This window comes from Eptatretus burgeri, chromosome 4 (genome assembly GCF_056783735.1).
Source record: "Eptatretus burgeri isolate ZD-2024b chromosome 4, Ebu_testis_v1, whole genome shotgun sequence".
Lineage (NCBI taxonomy): Eukaryota > Metazoa > Chordata > Myxini > Myxiniformes > Myxinidae > Eptatretus > Eptatretus burgeri.
In genome coordinates this window covers 49,884,471-49,909,470 of record NC_140964.1, presented here as the reverse complement: position 1 = coordinate 49,909,470, position 25,000 = coordinate 49,884,471, and the positions used below count along the sequence as shown (strand labels likewise).

At 48.4% G+C, this 25,000-nt stretch overlaps 1 protein-coding gene across 3 annotated transcripts in view; it reads left to right on the top strand.

Moving 5' to 3' along the window:
• LOC147028018 (uncharacterized) overlaps positions 1–25,000 on the top strand; it is a 79,234-nt gene that overhangs the window by 24,677 nt on the left and 29,557 nt on the right. For 2 of the 3 annotated variants that reach the window (XM_085877946.1, XM_085877944.1), the window contains 3 exons: positions 5,181–5,276; positions 8,956–9,051; positions 16,838–16,933. In XM_085877946.1, coding sequence (XP_085734072.1) covers positions 5,181–5,276; positions 8,956–9,051; positions 16,838–16,933 — 288 coding nt within the window. The remainder of the gene's footprint in view (positions 1–5,180; positions 5,277–8,955; positions 9,052–16,837; positions 16,934–25,000) is intronic. The other variant, XM_085877945.1, reaches the window with a different exon arrangement.

Sequence of the window (25,000 nt, the reverse complement as noted above, 5' to 3'; positions counted from 1 at the left end):
ATATCCGCACTGTTACGAAATGCTGTGTATTGATTGACTTGAACAATGTTCAGGGCCCATTCAGCAGTGTTGGCCCCATGTTGTTCTGTGGTGTATCAGGCTCACTGAAAATGTGACAATTTTTGTTAAACCAAGTTTCCCATTTTTGTGCAATCTTCTTTCATGATACGAGCCATCACTTCAGCATCAATAAAGACAAACAAAAAAATGGAAGGTTTCATAAACATCATGGCAGGATAGCCGAGAGGTACGGTACGCATGCTTGCTCTAAGCCGCCAAGCCTGGGTTTGAATCCCAACCCAGCAAAAAAGTGTCATCCCATTGTTTCACAGGCAGGATGATTCATAAATGTGTGTGTCGTTCAACTGGATGTCACATTTGACAGAATGCCCCCCCCCGCCTGGCCACCCCACTTCCTGTCTCACCCCTCTTCCTGTCTCACCCCTCTTCCTCTCTCACCCCTCTGCCTGTCTTACCCCTCTGCCTGTCTCACCCCTCTGCCTGTCTCACTCCTCTGCCTGTCTCACTCCTCTGCCTGTCTCACCCCTCTGCCTGTCTCACCCCTCTGCCTGTCTCCCCCCTCTGCCTGTCTCACCCCTCTGCCTGTCTCACCCCTCTGCCTGTCTCACCCCTCTGCCTGTCTCACCCCTCTGCCTGTCTCACCCCTCTGCCTGTCTCACCCCTCTGCCTGTCTCACCCCTCTGCCTGTCTCACCCCTCTGCCTGTCTCACCCCTCTGCCCGTCTCCCCCCTCTGCCTGCCTCACCCCTCTGCCTGTCTCACCCCTCTGCCTGTCTCACCCCTCTGCCTGTCTCACCCCTCTGCCTGTCTCACCCCTCTGCCTGTCTCACCCCTCTGCCTGTCTCACCCCTCTGCCTGTCTCACCCCTCTGCCTGTCTCACCCCTCTGCCTGTCTCACCCCTCTGCCTGTCTCTCACCCCTCTGCCTGTCTCTCACCCCTCTGCCTGTCTCTCACCCCTCTGCCTGTCTCTCACCCCTCTGCCTGTCTCTCACCCCTCTGCCTGTCTCTCGCCCCTCTGCCTGTCTCTCGCCCCTCTGCCTGTCTCTCGCCCCTCTGCCTGTCTCTCGCCCCTCTGCCTGTCTCTCGCCCCTCTGCCTGTCTCTCGCCCCTCTGCCTGTCTCTCGCCCCTCTGCCTGTCTCTCGCCCCTCTGCCTGTCTCTCGCCCCTCTGCCTGTCTCTCGCCCCTCTGCCTGTCTCTCGCCCCTCTCTGCCTGTCTCTCGCCCCTCTGCCTGTCTCTCGCCCCTCTGCCTGTCTCTCGCCCCTCTGCCTGTCTCTCGCCCCTCTGCCTGTCTCTCGCCCCTCTGCCTGTCTCTCGCCCCTCTGCCTGTCTCTCGCCCCTCTGCCTGTCTCTCGCCCCTCTGCCTGTCTCTCGCCCCTCTGCCTGTCTCTCGCCCCTCTGCCTGTCTCTCGCCCCTCTGCCTGTCTCTCGCCCCTCTGCCTGTCTCTCGCCCCTCTGCCTGTCTCTCGCCCCTCTGCCTGTCTCTCGCCCCTCTGCCTGTCTCTCGCCCCTCTGCCTGTCTCTCGCCCCTCTGCCTGTCTCTCGCCCCTCTGCCTGTCTCTCGCCCCTCTGCCTGTCTCTCGCCCCTCTGCCTGTCTCTCGCCCCTCTGCCTGTCTCTCGCCCCTCTGCCTGTCTCTCGCCCCTCTGCCTGTCTCTCGCCCCTCTGCCTGTCTCTCGCCCCTCTGCCTGTCTCTCGCCCCTCTGCCTGTCTCTCGCCCCTCTCGCTCTCTCTCGCCCCTCTCGCTCTCTCTCGCCCCTCTCGCTCTCTCTCGCCCCTCTCGCTCTCTCTCGCCCCTCTGCCTGTCTCTCGCCCCTCTCGCTCTCTCTCGCCCCTCTCGCTCTCTCTCGCCCCTCTCGCTCTCTCTCGCCCCTCTCGCTCTCTATCGCCCCTCTCGCTCTCTATCGCCCCTCTCGCTCTCTATCGCCCCTCTCGCTCTCTATCGCCCCTCTCGCTCTCTATCGCCCCTCTCGCTCTCTCTCGCCCCTCTCGCTCTCTCTCGCCCCTCTCGCTCTCTCTCGCCCCTCTCGCTCTCTCTCGCCCCTCTCGCTCTCTCTCGCCCCTCTCGCTCTCTCTCTCGCCCCTCTCGCTCTCTCTCTCGCCCCTCTCGCTCTCTCTCTCGCCCCTCTCGCTCTCTCTCTCGCCCCTCTCGCTCTCTCTCTCGCCCCTCTCGCTCTCTCTCTCGCCCCTCTCGCTCTCTCTCTCGCCCCTCTCGCTCTCTCTCTCGCCCCTCTCGCTCTCTCTCTCGCCCCTCTCGCTCTCTCTCTCGCTCCTCTCGCTCTCTCTCTCGCCCCTCTCGCTCTCGCTCTCTCTCTCTCTCGCCCCTCTCGCTCTCTCTCTCTCTCTCGCCCCTCTCGCTCTCTCTCTCTCTCTCGCCCCTCTCGCTCTCTCTCTCTCTCGCCCCTCTCGCTCTCTCTCTCTCTCGCCCCTCTCGCTCTCTCTCGCCCCTCTCGCTCTCTCTCTCTCGCCCCTCTCGCTCTCTCTCTCTCGCCCCTCTCGCTCTCTCTCTCTCGCCCCTCTCCCTCCCTCTCTCTCGCCCCTCTCTCTCTCTCTCTCTCGCCCCTCTCGCTCTCTCTCTCTCGCCCCTCTCGCTCTCTCTCTCTCGCCCCTCTCGCTCTCTCTCTCTCGCCCCTCTCGCTCTCTCTCTCTCTCGCCCCCCTCGCTCTCTCTCTCTCGCCCCTCTCGCTCTCTCTCTCTCGCCCCTCTCTCTCTCTCTCGCCCCTCTCGCTCTCTCTCTCTCGCCCCTCTCGCTCTCTCTCTCGCCTCTCTCGCCCCTCTCGCTCTCTCTCTCGCCCCTCTCGCTCTCGCTCTCGCTCTCTCTCTCGCCCCTCTCGCTCTCTCTCTCGCCCCTCTCGCTCTCTCGCTCTCGCTCTCTCTCTCGCCCCTCTCGCTCTCTCGCTCTCGCTCTCTCTCTCGCCCCTCTCGCCCCTCTCGCTCTCGCTCTCTCTCTCGCCCCTCTCGCTCTCGCTCTCTCTCTCGCCCCTCTCGCCCCTCTCGCTCTCGCTCTCTCTCTCTCTCTCGCCCCTCTCGCTCTCTCTCTCTCTCGCCCCTCTCGCTCTCTCTCTCTCGCCCCTCTCGCTCTCTCTCTCTCGCCCCTCTCGCTCTCTCTCTCGCCCCTCTCGCTCTCTCTCTCTCGCCCCTCTCGCTCTCTCTCTCTCGCCCCTCTCGCTCTCTCTCTCTCGCCCCTCTCGCTCTCGCTCTCTCTCGCCCCTCTCGCTCTCGCTCTCTCTCGCCTCTCTCGCTCTCTCTCGCCCCTCTCGCCCCTCTCGCTCTCTCTCGCCCTCTCGCTCTCTCTCGCCCCTCTCTCTCTCTCTCTCTCGCCCCTCTCGCTCTCTCTCGCCCTCTCGCTCTCTCTCGCTCTCTCGCTCCTCTCGCTCTCTCGCCCCTCTCGCTCTCTCTCTCGCCCCTCTCGCTCTCTCTCTCGCCCCTCTCGCTCTCTCTCTCGCCCCTCTCGCTCTCTCTCTCTCGCCCCTCTCGCTCTCTCTCTCTCGCCCCTCTCGCTCTCTCTCTCTCGCCCCTCTCGCTCTCTCTCTCGCCCCTCTCGCTCTCTCTCTCGCCCCTCTCGCTCTCTCTCTCGCCCCTCTCGCTCTCTCTCTCGCCCCTCTCGCTCTCTCTCTCGCCCCTCTCGCTCTCTCTCGCTCTCTCTCGCCATCCTCTCTCTCGCCCCTCTCGCTCTCTCTCGCCCCTCTCGCTCTCTCTCGCCCCTCTCTCTCGCCCCTCTCGCTCTCTCTCGCCCCTCTCGCTCTCTCTCGCCCCTCTCTCTCGCCCCTCTCGCTCTCTCTCGCCCCTCTCGCTCTCTCTCTCTCTCTCGCTCTCTCTCGCCCCTCTCGCTCTCTCTCGCCCCTCTCGCTCTCTCTCTCTCTCGCTCTCTCGCCCCTCTCGCTCTCTCTCGCTCTCTCACCCCTCTCGCTCTCTCTCGCTCTCTCACCCCTCTCGCTCTCTCTCGCTCTCTCTCGCTCTCTCACCCCTCTCGCTCTCTCACCCCTCTCGCTCTCTCTCTCTCCCCCCCTCTCTTTCTCTCTCTCCCCTTCTCCCCCTCTCTCTCTCTCTCTCCCCCTTCTCCCCCTCTCTCTCTCTCTCTCTCCCCTTCTCCCCCTCTCTCTCTCTCTCTATCTCACCCTTCTCCCTCTCTCTCTCTCTCCCTCCCCTTCTCCCTCTCTCTCCCCTCAATCTTTCTCCACTCTTTCTCCCTTCTCTGAACCTCCCCTCCCCTCTTTCTCCCCCCCCTCTTTCTCCTCCCCTTCCTCCTCCCCCTCTTTCTCCCCCCCCCTCTTTCTCCCGCCCCCTGCTGGCTGTTGGTTCGTCGTGTGTACTGTCATGGCGGCTGCTCACTTCGTGTCGTGAGTGCCCGTCCTCCGTTGTGCTGGTTTGTGTTTCCCCTTTCCCCATTTCATCCCTCTGTGATTGTGTTTTTTTGTTTGTGAGCTTTTTCCGTGTTTTCTTTCTGTGTGGAAAAGAGAGAGAGTTCGTCGCGGCGCTAGTCAGGGTATCGCCTGTTTTTGGGCGGTGCTCTGTTAGTCCATTCATTATATAAAAGCCTTTCACTTTAAACCTGCTTTATTTTGGTTTTTATTTTGCTTGCCTTTCCTTATTTTGTTTAGTTCGCGCCCTCTTTCCCAAATTTCGGGACAGTCGGAGCGTATTGTTAACTTCCTCTTCCTCAGTGAGGAAGACGACGAGCGCCGCGTCTTGGTTGTAACATGGCAGCGGCTCGCTCGCATCATGATGCTGCTTTCGAGGTACTTACTCGTAAAAACACTAATGTGTGTGTCCCCCCCACCCCAATGGGGTTCTTATTGAGGAGATTGTTTTGGCTGTTGGAGACGTTATCGGCATTGAGCATGTCCGTGCTGCATCACACATGAATTGAAGGTCGTGGTGTTTGTCTCCGATGTTCGTTTTGTTCACGACGTCGTGAGTTCCCGGTTAACCACACACAGTGGTCACTTTGTTATGGCCTCCCCGATGGATGTCCCGGCAATGAAAATAATTGTCTCTAACGTGCCTCCTTTCGTGTCGAATCAACAACTTGTCTCTGTTTTGTCTCGTTACGGGAAAATTGTGTCAAAGATCTCGATGATTCCCCTCGGGTTCTGCCATGACAAGGCAAAGCCATGACAAAAAAGAGGAAATCCTCTTTTTTGTCTTTGACTGATTGCAGGTGGACAACCAACAGACTCTTCCTGCAGACAGGTCAATAGCAACCCGAAAACATCCCGGCAGTCCTCAAAGAAGATGAGTGCTGCGCCAAAGAGCAGTAAGTGGCTATTCTGGATGATTGTTAAAATTTCATTTTTCACTGAATGAGATCACCTCACGTTCCACTGAAGGTGACGGTAATTTGTAATTTCTTCAGGATGCTGGTAACAACTCACCTTCAATTTGTGAGACATCATGGAATCTTTACTGTCGTGTGTGTGTGTGTGTGTGTGTGTGTGTGTGTGTGTGTGTGTGTGTGTGTGTGTGTGTGTGTGTGTGTGTGTGTGTGTGTGTGTGTGTGTGTGTCCTCCATTACTCTAAAACCATGAAATCTATCAGTGTGAAACTTTCATGCACACTAAAGGAACTCCAAGGAGGTACATTTGTGAAACTTGAGTGTCTGAGTTCATTTAAACTCCCATTTTGAAGATAATTAACGGCTTTATTTCATTATATCCTTTATCCGGTGCATTCTCGGCCACCTCGCTCTGTGGGGACTTAAGGCATACCCTGCGTTACTTGCTCGGATCTGAAGCCGCCATTATTTTGGCCTGCTCAACCATTCCTCAACTTGGAACGTGCCGCCATAATTTCTTTTCGATGCATTTTTTTTCCACTTTCCTCACTCATATTATCGAATTCCTGATCATCATACCTCTGAATCGCTGGGTACATTGTAATGATTATAAATGCCCGAGGGACGCCAGCATTCATGGCTTTATTTCATTTGCGCATGTGCCATAACTTCGATAATCTCTTCAACTAAGATGAATTACAAGATATCATCTCCATATTTGAACTTTGCAGCAGCTTCAACTGATAACAACGTGTTAATTTGTCAATTTCTGACATTGCTTGGGTGTCTCCGAGAGGTGTTTATGATGACGGATCATTGCTTGCCAAGGCAGCAGTTCCTTTTCAACTTTTTCGTTGGAGTGCTTCCTTGAGTGCTTCACCACTTGGCGAACGTTCTGCAATATTCGCACTGTTACTGAACACTGTGTATTGATTTCCTGGAACACTGTTCAGGGCCCACTCATCTGTGTTCGCCCCGTGTTGTTCTGCGGTGTATCGGGTGGTTGCTGGCTCGCTGAAAATGGGCGGTTGCTGATGACATTTTTGTTAAACCAGCTTTCCCATTTTTATACAATCTTCTTTCATGATACGAGTCATCACTTTGGCATTGATGCAAACAAAAAAATGGAATGTTTCGTTTGCATCATGGCAGGATAGCTGAGAGATATGCATGCTTGCTCTAAGCTGCCAAGCCTGGGTTTAAATTCCAACCCATTGAACAACTGTCATCCCAGTGTTTCACAGGCAGGGTGATTCATTCATGTTTGTGTCATGAAACTGGATGTCACATCTGACAGAATATCCCCCCCCCCTCAACCCCACCACCCCTCTTCCTGTTTCACCCCTCTCGCTTGCTCTCTCACCTCTCGTCCTCTCTCGTCCTCTCTCGTCCTCTCTCGTCCTCTCTCGTCCTCTCTCGTCCTCTCTCGTCCTCTCTCGCCCCTCTCTCGCCCCCCTCTCGCCCCTCTCTCGCCCCTCTCTCGCCCCTCTCTCGCCCCTCTCTCGCCCCTCTCTCGCCCCTCTCTCGCCCCTCTCTCCCCCCTCTCTCGCCCCTCTCCCGCCCCCCTCCCGCCCCTCTCTCGCCCCTCTCTCGTCCCTCTCTCGCCCCTCTCTCGCCCCTCTCTCGCTCCCCTCTCTCGCGCCCCTCTCTCGCCCCCTCTCTCGCCCCCCTCTTGCTCCTCCTTCTCCCCTCCCCCTCCTCTTCTTCTCCTTCTCTTTCTCGTTCCTCGTTCCTCGTTCCTCGTTCCTCGTTCCTCGTTCCTCCTTCCTCCTTCCTCCTTCCTCCTTCCTCCTTCCTCCTTCCTCCTTCCTCCTTCCTCCTTCCTCCTTCCTCCTTCCCTCTTTCCTCTTTCCTCTTTCCTCTTTCCTCTTTCCTCTTTCCTCTTTCCTCTTTCCTCTTTCCTCTTTCCTCCTTTCTCCTTTCTCCTTTCTCCCTTTCTCCTTTCTCCTTTCTCCTTTCTCCTTTCTCCTTTCTCCTTTCTCCTTTCTCCTTTCTCCTTTCTCCTTTCTCCTTTCTCCTTTCTCCTTTCTCCTTTCTCCTTTCTCCTTTCTCCTTTCTCCTTTCTCCTTTCTCCTTTCTCCTTCCTCCTTCCTCCTTCCTCCTTCCTCCTTCCTCCTTCCTCCTTCCTCCTTCCTCCTTCCTCCTTCCTCCTTCCTCCTTCCTCCTTCCTCCTTCCTCCTTCCTCCTTCCTCCTTCCTCCTTCCTCCTTCCTCCTTCCTCCTTCCTCCTTCCTCCTTCCTCCTTCCTCCTTCCTCCTTTCTCCTTTCTCCTTCCTCCTTCCTCCTTCTCTCTCTGTCTCCTTTCTCCTTCCTCCTTCTCTCTCTGTCTCCTTTCTCCTTCCTCCTTCTCTCTCTGTCTCCTTTCTCCTTCCTCCTTCTCTCTCTGTCTCCTTTCTCCTTCCTCCTTCTCTCTCTGTCTCCTTTCTCCTTCCTCCTTCTCTCTCTGTCTCCTTTCTCCTTCCTCCTTCTCTCTCTGTCTCCTTTCTCCTTCCTCCTTCTCTCTCTGTCTCCTTTCTCCTTCCTCCTTCTCTCTCTGTCTCCTTTCTCCTTCCTCCTTCTCTCTCTGTCTCCTTTCTCCTTCCTCCTTCTCTCTCTGTCTCGTTTCTCCTTCCTCCTTCTCTCTCTGTCTCCTTTCTCCTTCCTCCTTCTCTCTCTGTCTCCTTTCTCCTTCCTCCTTCTCTCTCTGTCTCCTTTCTCCTTCCTCCTTCTCTCTCTGTCTCCTTTCTCCTTCCTCCTTCTCTCTCTGTCTCCTTCTCTCTCTGTCTCCTTTCTCCTTCTCTCTCTGTCTCCTTTCTCCTTCCTCCTTCTCTCTCTGTCTCCTTTCTCCTTCCTCCTTCTCTCTCTGTCTCCTTTCTCCTTCCTCCTTCTCTCTCTGTCTCCTTTCTCCTTCTCTCTTTCTCCCCTCTCTCTTTCTCCCTCTTTCTTCCTTCTCTCTCCTTCCCCTGCCGAAAATAGCTGCCGAACCACGTCGATGACTTTCATTTTATCCCTCCCCCCCCCCAACCCAATCCAATTTATCCAGAGATGACTCCCAAAATATTTCATTTTGATCAGGTAAAGTGGTTGACATGTGCATTTATGACATCATCAAAAATGTCACTTATTTTCCATGGGGAGTACTTCACATGTGCCAAGTTTAAATTTTTTCTATGGAGCGGTTTCGGAGATACAGAGGTCCAAAGTTTTTCCATTTTCCAACATGGCCACCACACCACGTGGCCTCTAACGTCAACATTTTCATTTAAACATTCAGATTGAGGAGTTGCACCTGTCGTGAAAATGTTGTCAATCAGATAAGCGGTTACAGAGGAGGCAGAAAATGAGCACAAACAGATGGAGAACCTGGAAACATGATGCTTTTGGTGACTTCTTCAGTGGAGGCATAAAAAAATAATTCCTAATTATTAGTTCTTGAATATTAGTTGAGAATTGTTACTTGCATTATTGAATAAAGCTTAACAATGAGTTACTTCACATGTTGTATTGACTACTTACTCCTCAAGTCATGGGTTGCTTGTGTTGGATTTCCTTTTGTGGGAAACTACTTGTCCTTGCAGTGCACGGAGAGCTGTGAGCATGGCTGATGGTCTGCTATAACTGATTAATGCAAAAATGGCAGTTTGGTGTCTGAAATCCTCTTTTTTGTCTTTGACTGATTGCAGGTGGACAACCAACAGACAATTCCTGCAGACAGGTCAAAAACAACCCGAAAACATCCCAGCAGTCCTCAAAGAAGACGAGTGCTGCGCAAAAGAGCAGTAAGTGGCTATTCTGGATGATTGCTAAAATTTCATTCTTCACTGAATGATATAGCCTCACGTTCCACTGAAGGTGACTGTAATTTGTTCAGGATGCTGGTAACAACTCACCTTCAATTTGTGAGACATCATGGAATCTTTACTGTCCAGCAAGTGTGTGTGTGTGTGTGTGTGTGTGTGTGTGTGTGTGTGTGTGTGTGTGTGTGTGTGTGTGTGTGTGTGTGTGTGTGTGTGTGTGTCCTCCATTACTCTAAAACCATGAAATCTATCAGTGTGAAACTTTCATGCACACTAAAGGAACTCCAAGGAGGTACATTTGTGAAACTTGAGGGTTTGAGTTCATTTAAACTCCCATTTTGAAGATAATTAACGGCTTTATTTCATTATATCCTTTATCCGGTGCATTCTCGGCCACCTCGCTCTGTGGGGACTGAAGGCATACCCTGCGTTACTTGCTCGGATCTGAAGCCGCCATTATTTTGGCCTGCTCAACCATTCCTCGACTTGGAACGTGCCGCCATAATTTCTTTTCGATGCATTTTTTTTCCACTTTCCTCACTCATATTATCGAATTCCTGATCATCATACCTCTGAATCGCTGGGTACATTGTAATGATTATAAATGCCCGAGGGACGCCAGCATTCATGGCTTTATTTCATTTGCGCATGTGCCATAACTTCGATAATCTCTTAAACTAAGATGAATTACAAGATATCATCTCCATATTTGAACTTTGCAGCAGCTTCAACTGATAACAACGTGTTAATTTGTCAATTTCTGACATTGCTTGGGCGTCTCCGAGAGGTGTTTATGATGACGGATCATTGCTTGCCAAGGCAGCAGTTCCTTTTCAACTTTTTCGTTGGAGTGCTTCCTTGAGTGCTTCACCACTTGGCGAACGTTCTGCAATATTCGCACTGTTACTGAACACTGTGTATTGATTTACTGGAATACTGTTCAGGGCCCACTCAGCTGTGTTCGCCCCGTGTTGTTCTGCGGTGTATCGGGTGGTTGCTGGCTCGCTGAAAATGGGCGGTTGCTGATGACATTTTTGTTAAACCAGCTTTCCCATTTTTATACAATCTTCTTTCATGATACGAGTCATCACTTTGGCATTGATGCAAACAAAAAAATGGAACGTTTCGTTTGCATCATGGCAGGATAGCTGAGAGATATGCATGCTTGCTCCAAGCTGCCAAGCCTGGGTTTAAATTCCAACCCATTGAACAACTGTCATCCCAGTGTTTCACAGGCAGGGTGATTCATTCATGTTTGTGTCATGAAACTGGATGTCACATCTGACAGAATATCCCCCCCCCCTCAACCCCACCACCACTCTTCCTGTCTCACCCCTCTCGCTTGCTCTCTCACCCTCTCGCCCCTCTCTCGCCCCTCTCTCGCCCCTCTCTCGCCCCTCTCTCGCCCCTCTCTCGCCCCTCTCTCGCTCCTCTCTCGCCCCTCTCTCGCCCCTCTCTCGCCCCCCCCTCTCCCCCTCCCCCTCCTCTTCTTCCTCTCCTTCTCTTTCTCCTTTCTCCTTTCTCCGTTCTCCTTTCTCCTTTCTCCTTTCTCCTTTCTCCTTTCTCCTTTCTCCTTTCTCCTTTCTCCTTTCTCCTTTCTCCTTTCTCCTTTCTCCTTTCTCCTTTCTCCTTTCTCCTTTCTCCTTTCTCCTTTCTCCTTTCTCCTTTCTCCTTTCTCCTTTCTCCTTTCTCCTTTCTCCTTTCTCCTTCCTCCTTCCTCCTTCCTCCTTTCTCCTTTCTCCTTCCTCCTTTCTGCTTCCTCCTTTCTCCTTCCTCCTTTCTCCTTCCTCCTTTCTCCTTCCTCCTTTCTCCTTCCTCCTTTCTCCTTCCTCCTTCCTCCTTCCTCCTTCCTCCTTCCTCCTTCCTCCTTCCTCCTTCCTCCTTCCTCCTTCCTCCTTCCTCCTTCCTCCTTCCTCCTTCCTCCTTCCTCCTTCCTCCTTTCTCCTTCCTCCTTTCTCCTTCCTCCTTTTTCCTTCCTCCTTTTTCTTTCCTCCTTTCTCCTTCCTCCTTTCTCCTTCCTCCTTTCTCCTTCCTCCTTTCTCCTTCCTCCTTTCTCCTTCTTCCCTTCTCCTTCCTCCTTTCTCCTTCCTCCTTTCTCCTTCCTCCTTTCTCCTTCCTCCTTTCTCCTTTCTCCTTCCTCCTTTCTCCTTTCTCCTTCCTCCTTCCTCCTTCCTCCTTCCTCCTTCCTCCTTCCTCCTTCCTCCTTCCTCCTTCCTCCTTCCTCCTTCCTCCTTCCTCCTTCCTCCTTTCTCCTTTCTCCTTTCTCCTTTCTCCTTTCTCCTTTCTCCTTTCTCCTTTCTCCTTTCTCCTTTCTCCTTTCTCCTTTCTCCTTTCTCCTTTCTCCTTCCTCCTTTCTCCTTCCTCCTTTCTCCTTCCTCCTTTCTCCTTCCTCCTTCCTCCTTCCTCCTTTCTCCTTCCTCCTTTCTCCTTCCTCCTTTCTCCTTCCTCCTTTCTCCTTCCTCCTTTCTCCTTCCTCCTTTCTCCTTCCTCCTTCCTCCTTCCTCCTTTCTCCTTCCTCCTTTCTCCTTCCTCCTTTCTCCTTCCTCCTTTCTCCTTCCTCCTTTCTCCTTTCTCCTTTCTCCTTTCTCCTTTCTCCTTCCTCCTTTCTCCTTCCTCCTTCCTCCTTCCTCCTTTCTCCTTCCTCCTTTCTCCTTCCTCCTTTCTCCTTCCTCCTTTCTCCTTCCTCCTTCCTCCTTTCTCCTTCCTCCTTTCTCCTTCCTCCTTTCTCCTTCCTCCTTTCTCCTTCCTCCTTTCTCCTTCCTCCTTTCTCCTTCCTCCTTTCTCCTTCCTCCTTTCTCCTTTCTCCTTCCTCCTTTCTCCTTCCTCCTTCCTCCTTTCTCCTTCCTCCTTTCTGCTTCCTCCTTTCTCCTTCCTCCTTTCTCCTTCCTCCTTTCTCCTTCCTCCTTTCTCCTTCCTCCTTCCTCCTTTCTCCTTCCTCCTTTCTCCTTCCTTCCTTTTCTCCTTCCTCCTTCCTCCTTTCTCCTTCCTCCTTTCTCCTTCCTCCTTTCTCCTTCCTCCTTTCTCCTTCCTCCTTTCTCCCTTCCTCCTTTCTCCTTCCTCCTTCTTTCTTTCTCCTTCCTCCTTTCTCCTTCCTCCTTTCTCCTTTCTCCTTTCTCCTTTCTCCTTCCTCCTTTCTCCTTCCTCCTTTCTCCTTCCTCCTTTCTCCTTCCTCCTTTCTCCTTCCTCCTTTCTCCTTTCTCCTTTCTCCTTTCTCCTTTCTCCTTTCTCCTTCCTCCTTTCTCCTTCCTCCTTTCTCCTTCCTCCTTTCTCCTTCCTCCTTTCTCCTTCCTCCTTTCTCCTTCCTCCTTTCTCTTTTCTCCTTTCTCCTTCCTCCTTTCTCCTTCCTCCTTTCTCCTTCCTCCTTTCTCCTTCTTTCTTTGTCCTTCCTCCTTTCTTCCTTCCTCCTTTCTCCTTCCTCCTTTCTCCTTCCTCCTTTCTCCTTCCTCCTTTCTCCTTCCTCCTTTCTCCTTCCTCCTTTCTCCTTCCTCCTTTCTCCTTTCTCCTTTCTCCTTCCTCCTTTCTCCTTTCTCCTTCCTCCTTCCTCCTTCCTCCTTTCTCCTTCCTCCTTTCTCCTTCCTCCTTTCTCCTTCCTCCTTTCTCCTTTCTCCTTTCTCCTTCCTCCTTCCTCCTTTCTCCTTCCTCCTTTCTCCTTCCTCCTTTCTCCTTCCTCCTTTCTCCTTCCTCCTTTCTCCTTCCTCCTTTCTCCTTCCTCCTTTCTCCTTTCTCCTTCACTCCTTTCTCCTTCCTCCTTCCTCCTTTCTCCTTCCTCCTTTCTCCTTCCTCCTTTCTCCTTCCTCCTTTCTCCTTCTTCCTTTCTCCTTCCTCCTTTCTCCTTCCTCCTTCCTCCTTTCTCCTTCTTCCTTTCTCCTTCCTCCTTTTTCCTTTCTCCTTTATCCTTTCTCCTTCCCCCTTTCTCCTTCCTCCTTTCTCCTTCCTCCTTTCTCCTTCCTCCTTTCTCCTTCCTCCTTTCTCCTTCCTCCTTTCTCCTTCCTCCTTTCTCCTTTCTCCTTTCTCCTTCCTCCTTCCTCCTTTCTCCTTCCTCCTTTCTCCTTCCTCCTTTCTCCTTCCTCCTTTCTCCTTCCTCCTTTCTCCTTCCTCCTTTCTCCTTCCTCCTTTCTCCTTCCTCCTTTCTCCTTCCTCCTTTCTCCTTCCTCCTTCCTCCTTTCTCCTTTCTCCTTCCTCCTTCCTCCTTCCTCCTTCCTCCTTCCTCCTTCCTCCTTCCTCCTTCCTCCTTCCTCCTTCCTCCTTCCTCCTTCCTCCTTCCTCCTTCCTCCTTCCTCCTTTCTCCTTCCTCCTTTCTGCTTCCTCCTTTCTCCTTCCTCCTTTCTCCTTCCTCCTTTCTCCTTCCTCCTTTCTCCTTCCTCCTTTCTCCTTCCTCCTTTCTCCTTCCTCCTTTCTCCTTCCTCCTTTCTCCTTCCTCCTTTCTCCTTCCTCCTTTCTCCTTTCTCCTTCCTCCTTCCTCCTTCCTCCTTCCTCCTTCCTCCTTCCTCCTTCCTCCTTCCTCCTTTCTCCTTCCTCCTTTCTCCTTCCTCCTTTCTCCTTTCTCCTTTCTCCTTTCTCCTTTCTCCTTTCTCCTTTCTCCTTTCTCCTTTCTCCTTTCTCCTTTCTCCTTTCTCCTTTCTCCTTTCTCCTTCCTCCTTTCTCCTTTCTCCTTCCTCCTTTCTCCTTCCTCCTTTCTCCTTCCTCCTTTCTCCTTCCTCCTTTCTCCTTCCTCCTTTCTCCTTCCTCCTTCCTCCTTCCTCCTTTCTCCTTCCTCCTTTCTCCTTCCTCCTTTCTCCTTCCTCCTTTCTCCTTCCTCCTTTCTCCTTCCTCCTTTCTCCTTCCTCCTTTCTCCTTCCTCCTTTCTCCTTCCTCCTTTCTCCTTCCTCCTTTCTCCTTCCTCCTTTCTCCTTCCTCCTTTCTCCTTCCTCCTTTCTCCTTTCTCCTTTCTCCTTTCTCCTTTCTCCTTCCTCCTTTCTCCTTCCTCCTTCCTCCTTCCTCCTTTCTCCTTCCTCCTTTCTCCTTCCTCCTTTCTCCTTCCTCCTTTCTCCTTCCTCCTTTCTCCTTCCTCCTTTCTGCTTCCTCCTTTCTCCTTCCTCCTTTCTCCTTCCTCCTTTCTCCTTCCTCCTTTCTCCTTTCTCCTTTCTCCTTTCTCTTTTCTCCTTGCTCCTTTCTCCTTTCTCCTTCTTCCTTTCTCTCTTCTCCTTCCTCCTTCCTCCCTTCTCCTTCCTCCTTTCTCCTTCCTCCTTTCTCCTTCCTCCTTTCTCCTTCCTCCTTTCTCCTTCCTCCTTTCTCCTTCCTCCTTTCTCCTTCCTCCTTTCTCCTTCCTCCTTTCTCCTTCCTCCTTTCTCCTTCCTCCTTTCTCCTTCCTCCTTTCTCCTTCCTCCTTTCTCCTTTCTCCTTCCTCCTTTCTCCTTTCTCCTTTCTCCTTCCTCCTTTCTCCTTCCTCCTTTCTCCTTCCTCCTTTCTCCTTCCTCCTTTCTCCTTCCTCCTTTCTCCTGCCTCCTTTCTCCTTCCTCCTTTCTCTTTCCTCCTTTCTCCTTCCTCCTTTCTCCTTTCTCCTTCCTCCTTTCTCCTTCCTCCTTTCTCCTTCCTCCTTCCTCCTTTCTCCTTCCTCCTTTCTCCTTCCTCCTTCCTCCTTTCTCCTTCCTCCTTTCTCCTTTCTCCTTCCTCCTTTCTCCTTCCTCCTTTCTCCTTTCCTCCTTTCTCCTTTCTCCTTCCTCCTTTCTCCTTCCTCCTTTCTCCTTCCTCCTTTCTCCTTCCTCCTTTCTCCTTCCTCCTTTCTCCTTTCTCCTTTCTCCTTCCTCCTTTCTCCTTCCTCCTTTCTCCTTCCTCCTTTCTCCTTTCTCCTTCCTCCTTTCTCCTTCCTCCTTTCTCCTTCCTCCTTTCTCCTTCCTCCTTTCTCCTTCCTCCTTTCTCCTTCCTCCTTTCTCCTTCCTCCTTTCTCCTTCCTCCTTTCTCCTTCCTCCTTTCTCCTTCCTCCTTTCTCCTTCCTCCTTTCTCCTTCCTCCTTTCTCCTTCCTCCTTCCTCCTTCCTCCTTTCTCCTTCCTCCTTCCTCCTTTCTCCTTCCTCCTTTCTCCTTCCTCCTTCCTCCTTTCTCCTTCCTCCTTTCTCCTTCCTCCTTTCTCCTTCCTCCTTTCTCCTTCCTCCTTTTTCCTTCCTCCTTTGTCCTTCCTCCTTTCTCCTTCCTCCTTTCTCCTTCCTCCTTTCTCCTTCCTCCTTTCTCCTTCCTCCTTTCTCCTTCCTCCTTTCTCTTTCCTCCTTCCTCCTTCCTCCTTTCTCCTTTCTCCTTCCTCCTTTCTCCTTTCTCCTTTCTCCTTTCTCCTTCCTCCTTTCTCCTTCCTCCTTTTCTCTCTGTCTCCTTTCTCCTTCCTCCTTTTCTCTCTGTCTCCTTTCTCCTTCTCCTTCTCCCTCTGTCTCCTTTCTCCTTCTCCTTCTCTCTCTGTCTCCTTTCTCCTTCTCCTTCTCTCTCTGTCTCCTTTCTCCTTCTCCTTCTCTCTCTGTCTCCTTCCTCCTTCTCCTTCTCTCTCTGTCTCCTTTCTCCTTTCTCCTTCTCTCTCCCTCCTTCCCTCTTTCTCCCCTCCCTCTTTCTCCCCTCTCTCTTTCTCCCCTCTCTCTTTCTCCCCTCTTTCTCCCTCTCTCTTTCTCCCCTCTCTCTTTCTCCCCTCTCTCTTTCTCCCCTCTCTCTTTCTCCCCTCTCTCTTTCTCCCTCTCTCTTTCTCCCCTCTCTCTTTCTCCCCTCTCTCTTTCTCCTCCTCTCTCTTTCTCCCCTCTCTCTTTCTCCCCTCTCTCTTTCTCCCCTCTCTCTTTCTCCCCTCTCTCTTTCTCCCCTCTCTCTTTCTCCCCTCTCTCTTTCTCCCCTCTCTCTTTCTCCCCTCTCTCTTTCTCCCCTCTCTCTTTCTCCCCTCTCTCTTTCTCCCCTCTCTCTTTCTCCCCTCTCTCTTTCTCCCCTCTGTCTTTCTCCCCTCTCTCTTTCTCCCCTCTCTCTTTCTCCCTCTTTCCCCTCTCCCTCCCCTTTCTTCTTCTTTCTTCCTTCTCTCTCCTTCCCTGCCGAAAATAGCTGCCGAACCACGTCGATGACTTTCATTTTATCCCCCCCCCCCCAACCCAATCCAATTTATCCAGAGATGACTCCCAAAATATTTCATTTTGATCAGGTAAAGTGGTTGACATGTGCATTTATGACATCATACCCAATCCATCAGTGACATCATCAAAAATGTCACTTATTTTCCATGGGGAGTACTTCACATGTGCCAAGTTTAAAGTTTTTCTATGGAGCGGTTTCGGAGATAAAGAGGTCCAAAGTTTTTCCATTTTCCAACATGGCCACCACACCACGTGGCCTCTAACGTCAACATTTTCATTTAAACATTCAGATTGAGGAGTTGCACCTGTCGTGAAAATGTTGTCAATCAGATAAGCGGTTACAGAGGAGGCAGAAAATGAGCACAAACAGATGGAGAACCTGGAAACATGATGCGTCTGGTGACTTCTTCAGTGGAGGCATAAAAAAATAATTCCTAATTATTAGTTCTTGAATATTAGTTGAGAATTGTTACTTGCATTATTGAATAAAGCTTAACAATGAGTTACTTCACATGTTGTATTGACTACTTACTCCTCAAGTCATGGGTTGCTTGTGTTGGATTTCCTTTTGTGGGAAACTACTTGTCCTTGCAGTGCACGGAGAGCTGTGAGCATGGCTGATGGTCTGCTATAACTGATTAATGCAATAATGGCAGTTTGGTGTCTGAAATCCTCTTTTTTGTCTTTGACTGATTGCAGGTGGACAACCAACAGACAATTCCTGCAGACAGGTCAAAAACAACCCGAAAACATCCCAGCAGTCTTCAAAGAAGACGAGTGCTGCGCCAAAGAGCAGTAAGTGGCTATTCTGGATGATTGCTAAAATTTCATTCTTCACTGAATGATATAGCCTCACGTTCCACTGAAGGTGACAGTAATTTGTAATTTGTTCTGGATGCTGGTAACAACTCACCTTCAATTTGTGAGACATCATGGAATCTTTACTGTCCAGCAAGTGTGTGTGTGTGTGTGTGTGTGTGTGTGTGTGTGTGTGTGTGTGTGTGTGTGTGTGTGTGTGTGTGTGTGTGTGTGTGTGTGTGTGTGTGTGTGTGTGTGTGTGTGTGTGTGTGTGTGTGTGTGTGTGTGTGTGTGTGTGTGCCCTCCATTACTCTAAAACCATGAAATCTATTAGTGTGAAACTTTCATGCACACTAAAGGAGCTCCAAGGAGGTACATTTCTGAAACTTGAGTGTTTGAGTTCATTTAAACCCCCATTTTGAAGATAATTAACGGCTTTATTTAATTGTATCCTTTATCCGGTGCATTCTCGGCCACCTCGCTCTATGGGGACTTGAGGCATATCCTGTGTTACCTTGCTAGGATCTGAAGCCGCCATTATTTTGGCCTGCTCAACCATACCTCGACTTGGAATGTGCCGCAATAATTTCTTTTCGATGAATTTTTTTTTCACTTTCCTCACTCGTATTATCAAATTCCTGATCATGATACCTCTGAATCGCTGGGTACATTGTAATGCTTATAAATGCCCGATGGACGCCAGCATTCATGGCTTTATTTCATTTGTGCATGTGCCATAACTTTGATAATCTCTTAAACTAAGCTGAATTGCAAGATGTCACCTTCATATTTGAACTTAGCAGCAGCTTCAACTGCTGCAACGTGTTAATTTGTCAATTTCGGACATTGCTTGGGCATCTCCGAGAAGTGTTTATGATGACGGATCATTGCTTGCGAAGGCAGCCGTTTCTTTTTAAGCGTTTCGTTGGAGTGCTTCCTTGAGTGCTTTCGCCACTTGGCGAACGCTCTGCAATATTCGCACTGTTACTGAACACTGTGTTGATTGACTTGAATACTGTTCAGGGCCCACTCAGCTGCTTTGGCCCCGTGTTGTTCTGCAGTGTATCGGGTGGTTCCTGGCTCACTGAAAATTGGCGGTTGCTGATGACATTTTTGTTAAACCAGGTTTCCCCTTTTTATACAATTATATTTCAAGATACGAGCCATCACTTTGGCAGCGATGCAAACAAAACCAGAGAGTTGGTGTCAAAGCCACCCAATGCTCGCCTGTTTATACATTTATTGTTTTTATAAGACTAGTCTAATTATATTTTTTGTCAAGCATTGCAGTGAACTCTGATCCAAATCATTTTAAAGCAATGTATGTATTTGTATATTGTAATCAGTAATAAATAGTGTGATAGATAAATACATTAGAAAGGAAATAACTTGCACCAAAAACTTTAACATTTTCACGCTCATGCTCATGCATGGGGTATCGCTATAGCTCTCTGTTCTTCGAACAGGCGAGCTAAAAAAAATTAAAATAATTTGTTAATTTCAACTTCACTACACCAATTGGATACCCCAAAGGAACATCCATGCCAAATATCAGCATCCGAGTACACATATTAAATGAATGGCAAGCTTCTAAATAACTTGCACCAAAAAAGTTAAGTTTGAAACGTTTGAAACTCTTTCTCTTTTCTCTTTCCTCTTTCCTCTTTCCTCTTTCTCTTTCCTCTTTCTCTTTCCTCTTTCTCTTTCCTCTTTCTCTTTCCTCTTTCTCTTTCCTCTTTCTCTTTCCTCTTTCTCTTTCCTCTTTCTCTTTCCTCTTTCTCTTTCTCTTTTCTCTTTCCTCTTTCCTCTTTCCTCTTTCTCTTTCCTCTTTCTCTTTCCTCTTTCTCTTTCCTCTTTCTCTTTCCTCTTTCTCTTTCCTCTTTCCTCTTTCTCTTTCCTCTTTCCTCTTTCCTCTTTCTCTTTCTCTTTCCTCTTTCTCTTTCCTCTTTCTCTTTCTCTTTCTCTTTCCTCTTTCCTCTTTCTCTTTCCTCTTTCCTCTTTCCTCTTTCTCTTTCTCTTTCCTCTTTCTCTTTCCTCTTTTCTCTTTTCTCTTTTCTCTTTCCTCTTTCTCTTTTCTCTTTCCTCTTTCTCTTTCCTCTTTCTCTTTCCTCTTTCTCTTTCCTCTTTCTCTTTCCTCTTTCTCTTTTCTCTTTCCTCTTTCTCTTTTCTCTTTCCTCTTTCTCTTTTCTCTTTCCTCTTTCTCTTTCCTCTTTCTCTTTCCTCTTTCTCTTTCCTCTTTCTCTTTCCTCTTTCTCTTTCCTCTTTCTCTTTCCTCTTTCTCTTTCTCTTTTCTCTTTCCTCTTTCTCTTTCCTCTTTCTCTTTCCTCTTTCTCTTTCCTCTTTCCTCTTTCTCTTTCCTCTTTCTCTTTTCTCTTTTCTCTTTCCTCTTTTCTCTTTCCTCTTTCTCTTTCCCTTTTCTCTTTCCTCTTTCTCTTTTCTCTTTCCTCTTTCTCTTTCCTCTTTCTCTTTCCTCTTTCTCTTTCCTCTTTCTCTTTCCTCTTTCTCTTTCCTCTTTCTCTTTCCTCTTTCTCTTTCCTCTTTCTCTTTCCTCTTTCTCTTTCCTCTTTCTCTTTCCTCTTTCTCTTTCCTCTTTCTCTTTCCTCTTTCTCTTTCCTCTTTCTCTTTCCTCTTTCTCTTTCCTCTTTCTCTTTCCTCTTTCTCTTTCTCTTTTCTCTTTCCTCTTTCTCTTTCCTCTTTCTCTTTCCTCTTTCTCTTTCCTCTTCTTCCTCTTTCTTATTCCTCTATCTCTTTCCTCTTTCTCTGTCCTCTTTCTCTTTCCTCTTTCTCTTTCCTCTTTCTCTTTCCTCTTTCTCTTTCCTCTTTCTCTTTCCTCTTTCTCTTTCCTCTTTCTCTTTCCTCTTTCCTCTTTCTCTTTCCTCTTTCTCTTTTCTCTTCCTCTTTTCTCTTTCCCTTTTCTCTTTCCTCTTTCTCTTTCCTCTTTCCTCTTTCTCTTTCCTCTTTCTCTTTCCTCTTTCTCTTTCCTCTTTCTCTTTCCTCTTTCTCTTTTCTCTTTCCTCTTTCTCTTTCCTCTTTCCTCTTTTCTCTTTCCTCTTTCCTCTTTTCTCTTTCCTCTTTCTCTTTCCTCTTTTCTCTTTCCTCTTTTCTCTTTCCTCTTTTTTCTTTCCTCTTTCCTTTTTCCTCTTTTCTCTTTCCTCTTTCTCTTTTCTCTTTCTCTTTCCTCTTTCTCTTTCCTCTTTTCTCTTTCCTCTTTCTCTTTCCTCTTTCTCTTTCCTCTTTCTCTTTCTCTTCTTCTTTCTCTTTCTCTTTCTCTTCTTCTTTCTCTTTCCTCTTTCTCTTTCCTCTTTCTCTTTCCTCTTTCCTCTTTCTTCTTTCTCTTTCCTCTTTCTCTTTTCTCTTTCCTCTTTCTCTTTCCTCTTTCTCTTTCCTCTTTCTCTTTCCTCTTTCTCTTTCCTCTTTCTCTTTCCTCTTCCTCTTTCTCTTTCCTCTTTCCTCTTCCTCTTTCTCTTTCCTCTTTCTCTTTCCTCTTTCTCTTTCCTCTTTCCTCTTTCTTCTTTCTCTTTCCTCTTTCCTCTTTCTTCTTTCTCTTTCCTCTTTCTCTTTCCTCTTTCTCTTTCCTCTTTCTCTTTCCTCTTTCCTCTTTCCTCTTTCCTCTTTCTCTTTCCTCTTTCTCTTTCCTCTTTCTCTTTCCTCTTTCTCTTTCCTCTTTCTCTTTCCTCTTTCTCTTTCCTCTTTCTCTTTCCTCTTTCTCTTTCCTCTTTCTCTTTCCTCTTTCTCTTTCCTCTTTCTCTTTCCTCTTTCTCTTTCCTCTTTCTCTTTCCTCTTTCTCTTTCCTCTTTCTCTTTCCTCTTTCTCTTTCCTCTTTCTCTTTCCTCTTTCTCTTTCCTCTTTCTCTTTCCTCTTTCTCTTTCCTCTTTCTCTTTCCTCTTTCTCTTTCCTCTTTCTCTTTCCTCTTTCTCTTTCCTCTTTCTCTTTCCTCTTTCTCTTTCCTCTTTCTCTTTCCTCTTTCTCTTTCCTCTTTCTCTTTCCTCTTTCTCTTTCCTCTTTCTCTTTCCTCTTTCTCTTTCCTCTTTCTCTTTCCTCTTTCTCTTTCCTCTTTCTCTTTCCTCTTTCTCTTTACTCTTTCTCTTTCCTCTTTCTCTTTCCTCTTTCTCTTTCCTCTTTCTCTTTCCTCTTTCTCTTTCCTCTTTCTCTTTCCTCTTTCTCTTTCCTCTTTCTCTTTCCTCTTTCTCTTTCCTCTTTCTCTTTCCTCTTTCTCTTTCCTCTTTCTCTTTCCTCTTTCTCTTTCCTCTTTCTCTTTCCTCTTTCTCTTTCCTCTTTCTCTTTCCTCTTTCTCTTTCCTCTTTCTCTTTCCTCTTTCTCTTTCCTCTTTCTCTTTCCTCTTTCTCTTTCCTCTTTCTCTTTCCTCTTTCTCTTTCCTCTTTCCCTCTCTTCTTCCCCTCCCCCCCCTGGTGACCAGTCACTCTGTGTGTCAGTGTCATGGTGGCGTGTTGGTGCGTGTGTTAATCTGTGTTGTCCACTTGTGCTCTCTTGTCAACCTTATTCAGCTGTGCAGCGTTTTCTCTCCCCCCCCCCCCACCCCTTCTCTTGTGCCCCCTATTTCTCGAGTTGGAGGGAGGGAGAGAAGAGCATTCACGGCGGTATTCAGTACGTTCGTTGTGCATTGGGCAGTGGCCTTGCCGATCTACTTTTGTGCATTATTAGTTTATCGTGTTTATTTATTTACTTATTTTGTATTCATTATACCTTTTCCTTTCGTTTAAATTATTCTTGTTTTCTCGTGACCCGTCGACGTTTGAACGGTGTTCACGATTTATTTTTATGTTTCCGGCCATTGAAGAGTCATGGCGGGTGAAAGTTCGCGGTCCGCTTCCTTTGAAGCGCTAACCAGGAAACATGGCTTTGTTTGTATTCCTCCGTCGGAGATCGACATTGAGAAGCTAATTGTTGGTGTTGGTGAGATTATCGGGATTGAGAATGTTAAGGCGGTTTCCCGTATGAACAAAAATATTGTTTTTTTTCGTTTCTCAAATGCTGATGGTTGCTCAAGTTGTCGAGTGCGGACCTTTCTTTGATCCTGATATTTATGTTCCGTTTTTCCCCTTTGGATACTTCCACAAAAAAGTTTCTCCTCCCCCTCCCCTCCCTGGTTTGCAACCTCCAACTATTACTATAATGTCCCTCAGACTGGACTTACCCCCTCCATACTCTGAGTCATCTCAGCCTTGTAGTGCTCCTGTTAAAGATAGCAACATTGCCATCACTATCGTTAATGACACAACTAAGGATGTAACCACTGAGAGTGTTCCTCTTACATCTTTAGTCCCTCCTCCTGAATTAACCATGGAGATTGAGCAAATGGGCGAAGGCCCTGAGGAAATTGAGGACGATGATTCAGACGGTTGCTCCTCTCTGACGTCGAGTGCTATTGGCGAGGAGCTCCCCCCAGATAGTAGTCTTGATGATACCTTAATCGCTATATGCGATATCTTAGATTTTTTTTTACAAAAAAACTACTCGTAAGAAGCGAGTAGATCTAAATTATTTTTTCCCCAACTTGCATGCTTTTGTCCAGAAAGTACAAATAATTGTTAAGAACCCGGAAGCTGCTGTCATTTCTAGCGCTTCTTGTAAAAGACTGAAAAAAAATATTATTAAAGCAAGGAAGCACTTGATTGCATAAAAACTTCTTGATTATGATTATGATTATAGCAAGTTTAAATATAAACTGAGGACGTAATATATTACGTAAAGTCCAAACAATGCAGCTAATTAATAATGTAAAGGTGGATATTCTTTTTTTTTTACAAGAAACTCGGGTGACTGTGAGATGCATGGCAGACTGGAGTCTGAAGTTGAAAGGCACTTGGTTTTTAGATCCTTGTGGAAGATCTCTAAGTCTTACTCATGTTGTTGTTCTTGTGGACTTTTTTGTTTCATAGCCTACAGTTTTCATTGAAACTTTCTGAAACTTGGCGTATACATGTAAAAATACCCTGCGCAGACAGTAACGATCTCCGATTTTGAAAATTCCTCCTAGAAATAATGTTACAACGTCAAAATATCTCCGCTAATGGAAATCGCCTAAAATATTATCTCCGAAACTAGGCAAGCTTTTTGAATTCTGTTTGTGGGAATCGAACAGGGCATTAGCAGAGATGAATTACCGCACAAATGATGCATCACTATGACGTCATATCATTTTTATGACGTCATTCCTATTTTTTTGTTTCACAGCCTACAGTTTTCATCGAAACTTCCTGCAACTTGGCATATATATGTAAAAATACCCTGCGCAGACAGTAACGATCTCCAATTTTGAAAATTCCTCCTCGAAAAATGTTATAACGTCAAAATATCTCCGCTAATGGAAATCGCCTAAAAATTTTTCTCCGAAACGAGGCAAGCTTTTTGAATTCTGTTTGCGGGAATCGAACAGGGCATTAGCAGAGATGAATTACCGCACATATGATACATCACCATGATGTCATATCAATTTTTATGGTGTCATTCCTATTTTTTTTGTTTCACATCCGACAGTTTTCATCGAAACTTCCTGAAACTTGGCATATATATGTAATAATACCCTGCGCAGACAGTACCATCTCCGATTTTGAAAATTCCTCCGAGAAAAAAGTTATGAAGTCAAAATATCTCCGCTAATGGAAATCACCGAAAAAATGATCTCCGAAACTAGGCAAGCTTTTTGAATTCTGTTTGCGGGAATTGAACAAGGCATTAGCAGAGATGAATTACTGTACATATTGTTACGAATTCTGGCCCGCCTGGCGTGCAAGCGATTGCGTAACTCCAATCACAACCACATCGCCCACCGGACGGACAATTCAGTCGCGACCCTCCTGGAACTACCGCCAGGAGCCAGTCACGGGTGGGGGTTTAACCTCACCACGATCGTGCCAATTGCCCACCTGTGCAGGATAGGGTTGCTCGCCAAATTCGACCGACCTAAGTACCTGCACGAGTAGTCGACCGGGCGATCATACCTCACCGCAGGTCAGCCTTGGACACAAACCGCTTAAGCGGTCTGTTCCGTGCTACAGTGATAACCGAGCGGTGTTATCGCCGACCTCGACGGATCAGATTCTCTTCTTTACCCGGGTGTTCAAAACCCACTACTAATTTATTCCGCGATTCAAGATGGCACTTTCAAAAGGGAAAAAGACGACGAACGGGATACATTTCACACAAGGACATTTATTATAACACACTTATTCAGAAGCAAGGCAGTCATGTAATGTACAAGCAACAAATAGAAAGCGTTACCACCGAATACGAGCAATGTACAGTCACTTACACAGGTCTACTTATAGGGACACGGCGCCACAGCAGTCATACAAAAGCAAAGAAAAACTCTCCCCATAGGCAGGAAGGTAGATGGGGTTCGTAAACCTTTATGGCACAGGACCTGGAGGACTGAACGGGTCCCGTGCGACCGAAGGGTCTTACCCGCGCCCTCGTGGCGTGACGGTGGGCAGGTTGCGACGTCGACTCCCCATGGCCTTGCGTAGCCGCGCCTGACCTCGGGCCCCTGGCGTGGTCAGCGAGCTCTCTCCGGCGTTGCTGCTGGTGCTTTCACGACCCACGACCGAACAAGAAAGGACTGAAGGGCAGAAGGGGCTTCAGGGCCAGAGAGAGAGAGAGAGAGACAGACAGACAGACAGACAGACAGACAGACAGACAGACAGACAGACAGACAGACAGACAGACAGACAGACAGACAGACACACGGCCTATTTGGGTGTGGCCTACCTGCTTTGATGAGGCCTTGTAAACTTGGTCTTTTTTTTCTTCTTTGTTTATAATGCACTTTCCGTAGTTTTTAGTGTGATCGTTTTTTGTTTTTTTATCTTGCCAAAACGAAGTTTTTGCAACATATGTTAGTCAGCTTGTATGTTTTTTGTTTGTTTGTTTGTTTGTCTGTAATCATGTATAAAAAATTCTGCAGAGCACAGTTATCATTGGAAATTTTTGTAACTTCGCATATCAGAGGCCTATAGAGGTCCCTTTCAGTGCACAAAATTTTGAAGGTCAAGGTCACTTTGTCGCAAATCAGGGGAGTCGATGAAGCCCTTATTTTTTGAGTAA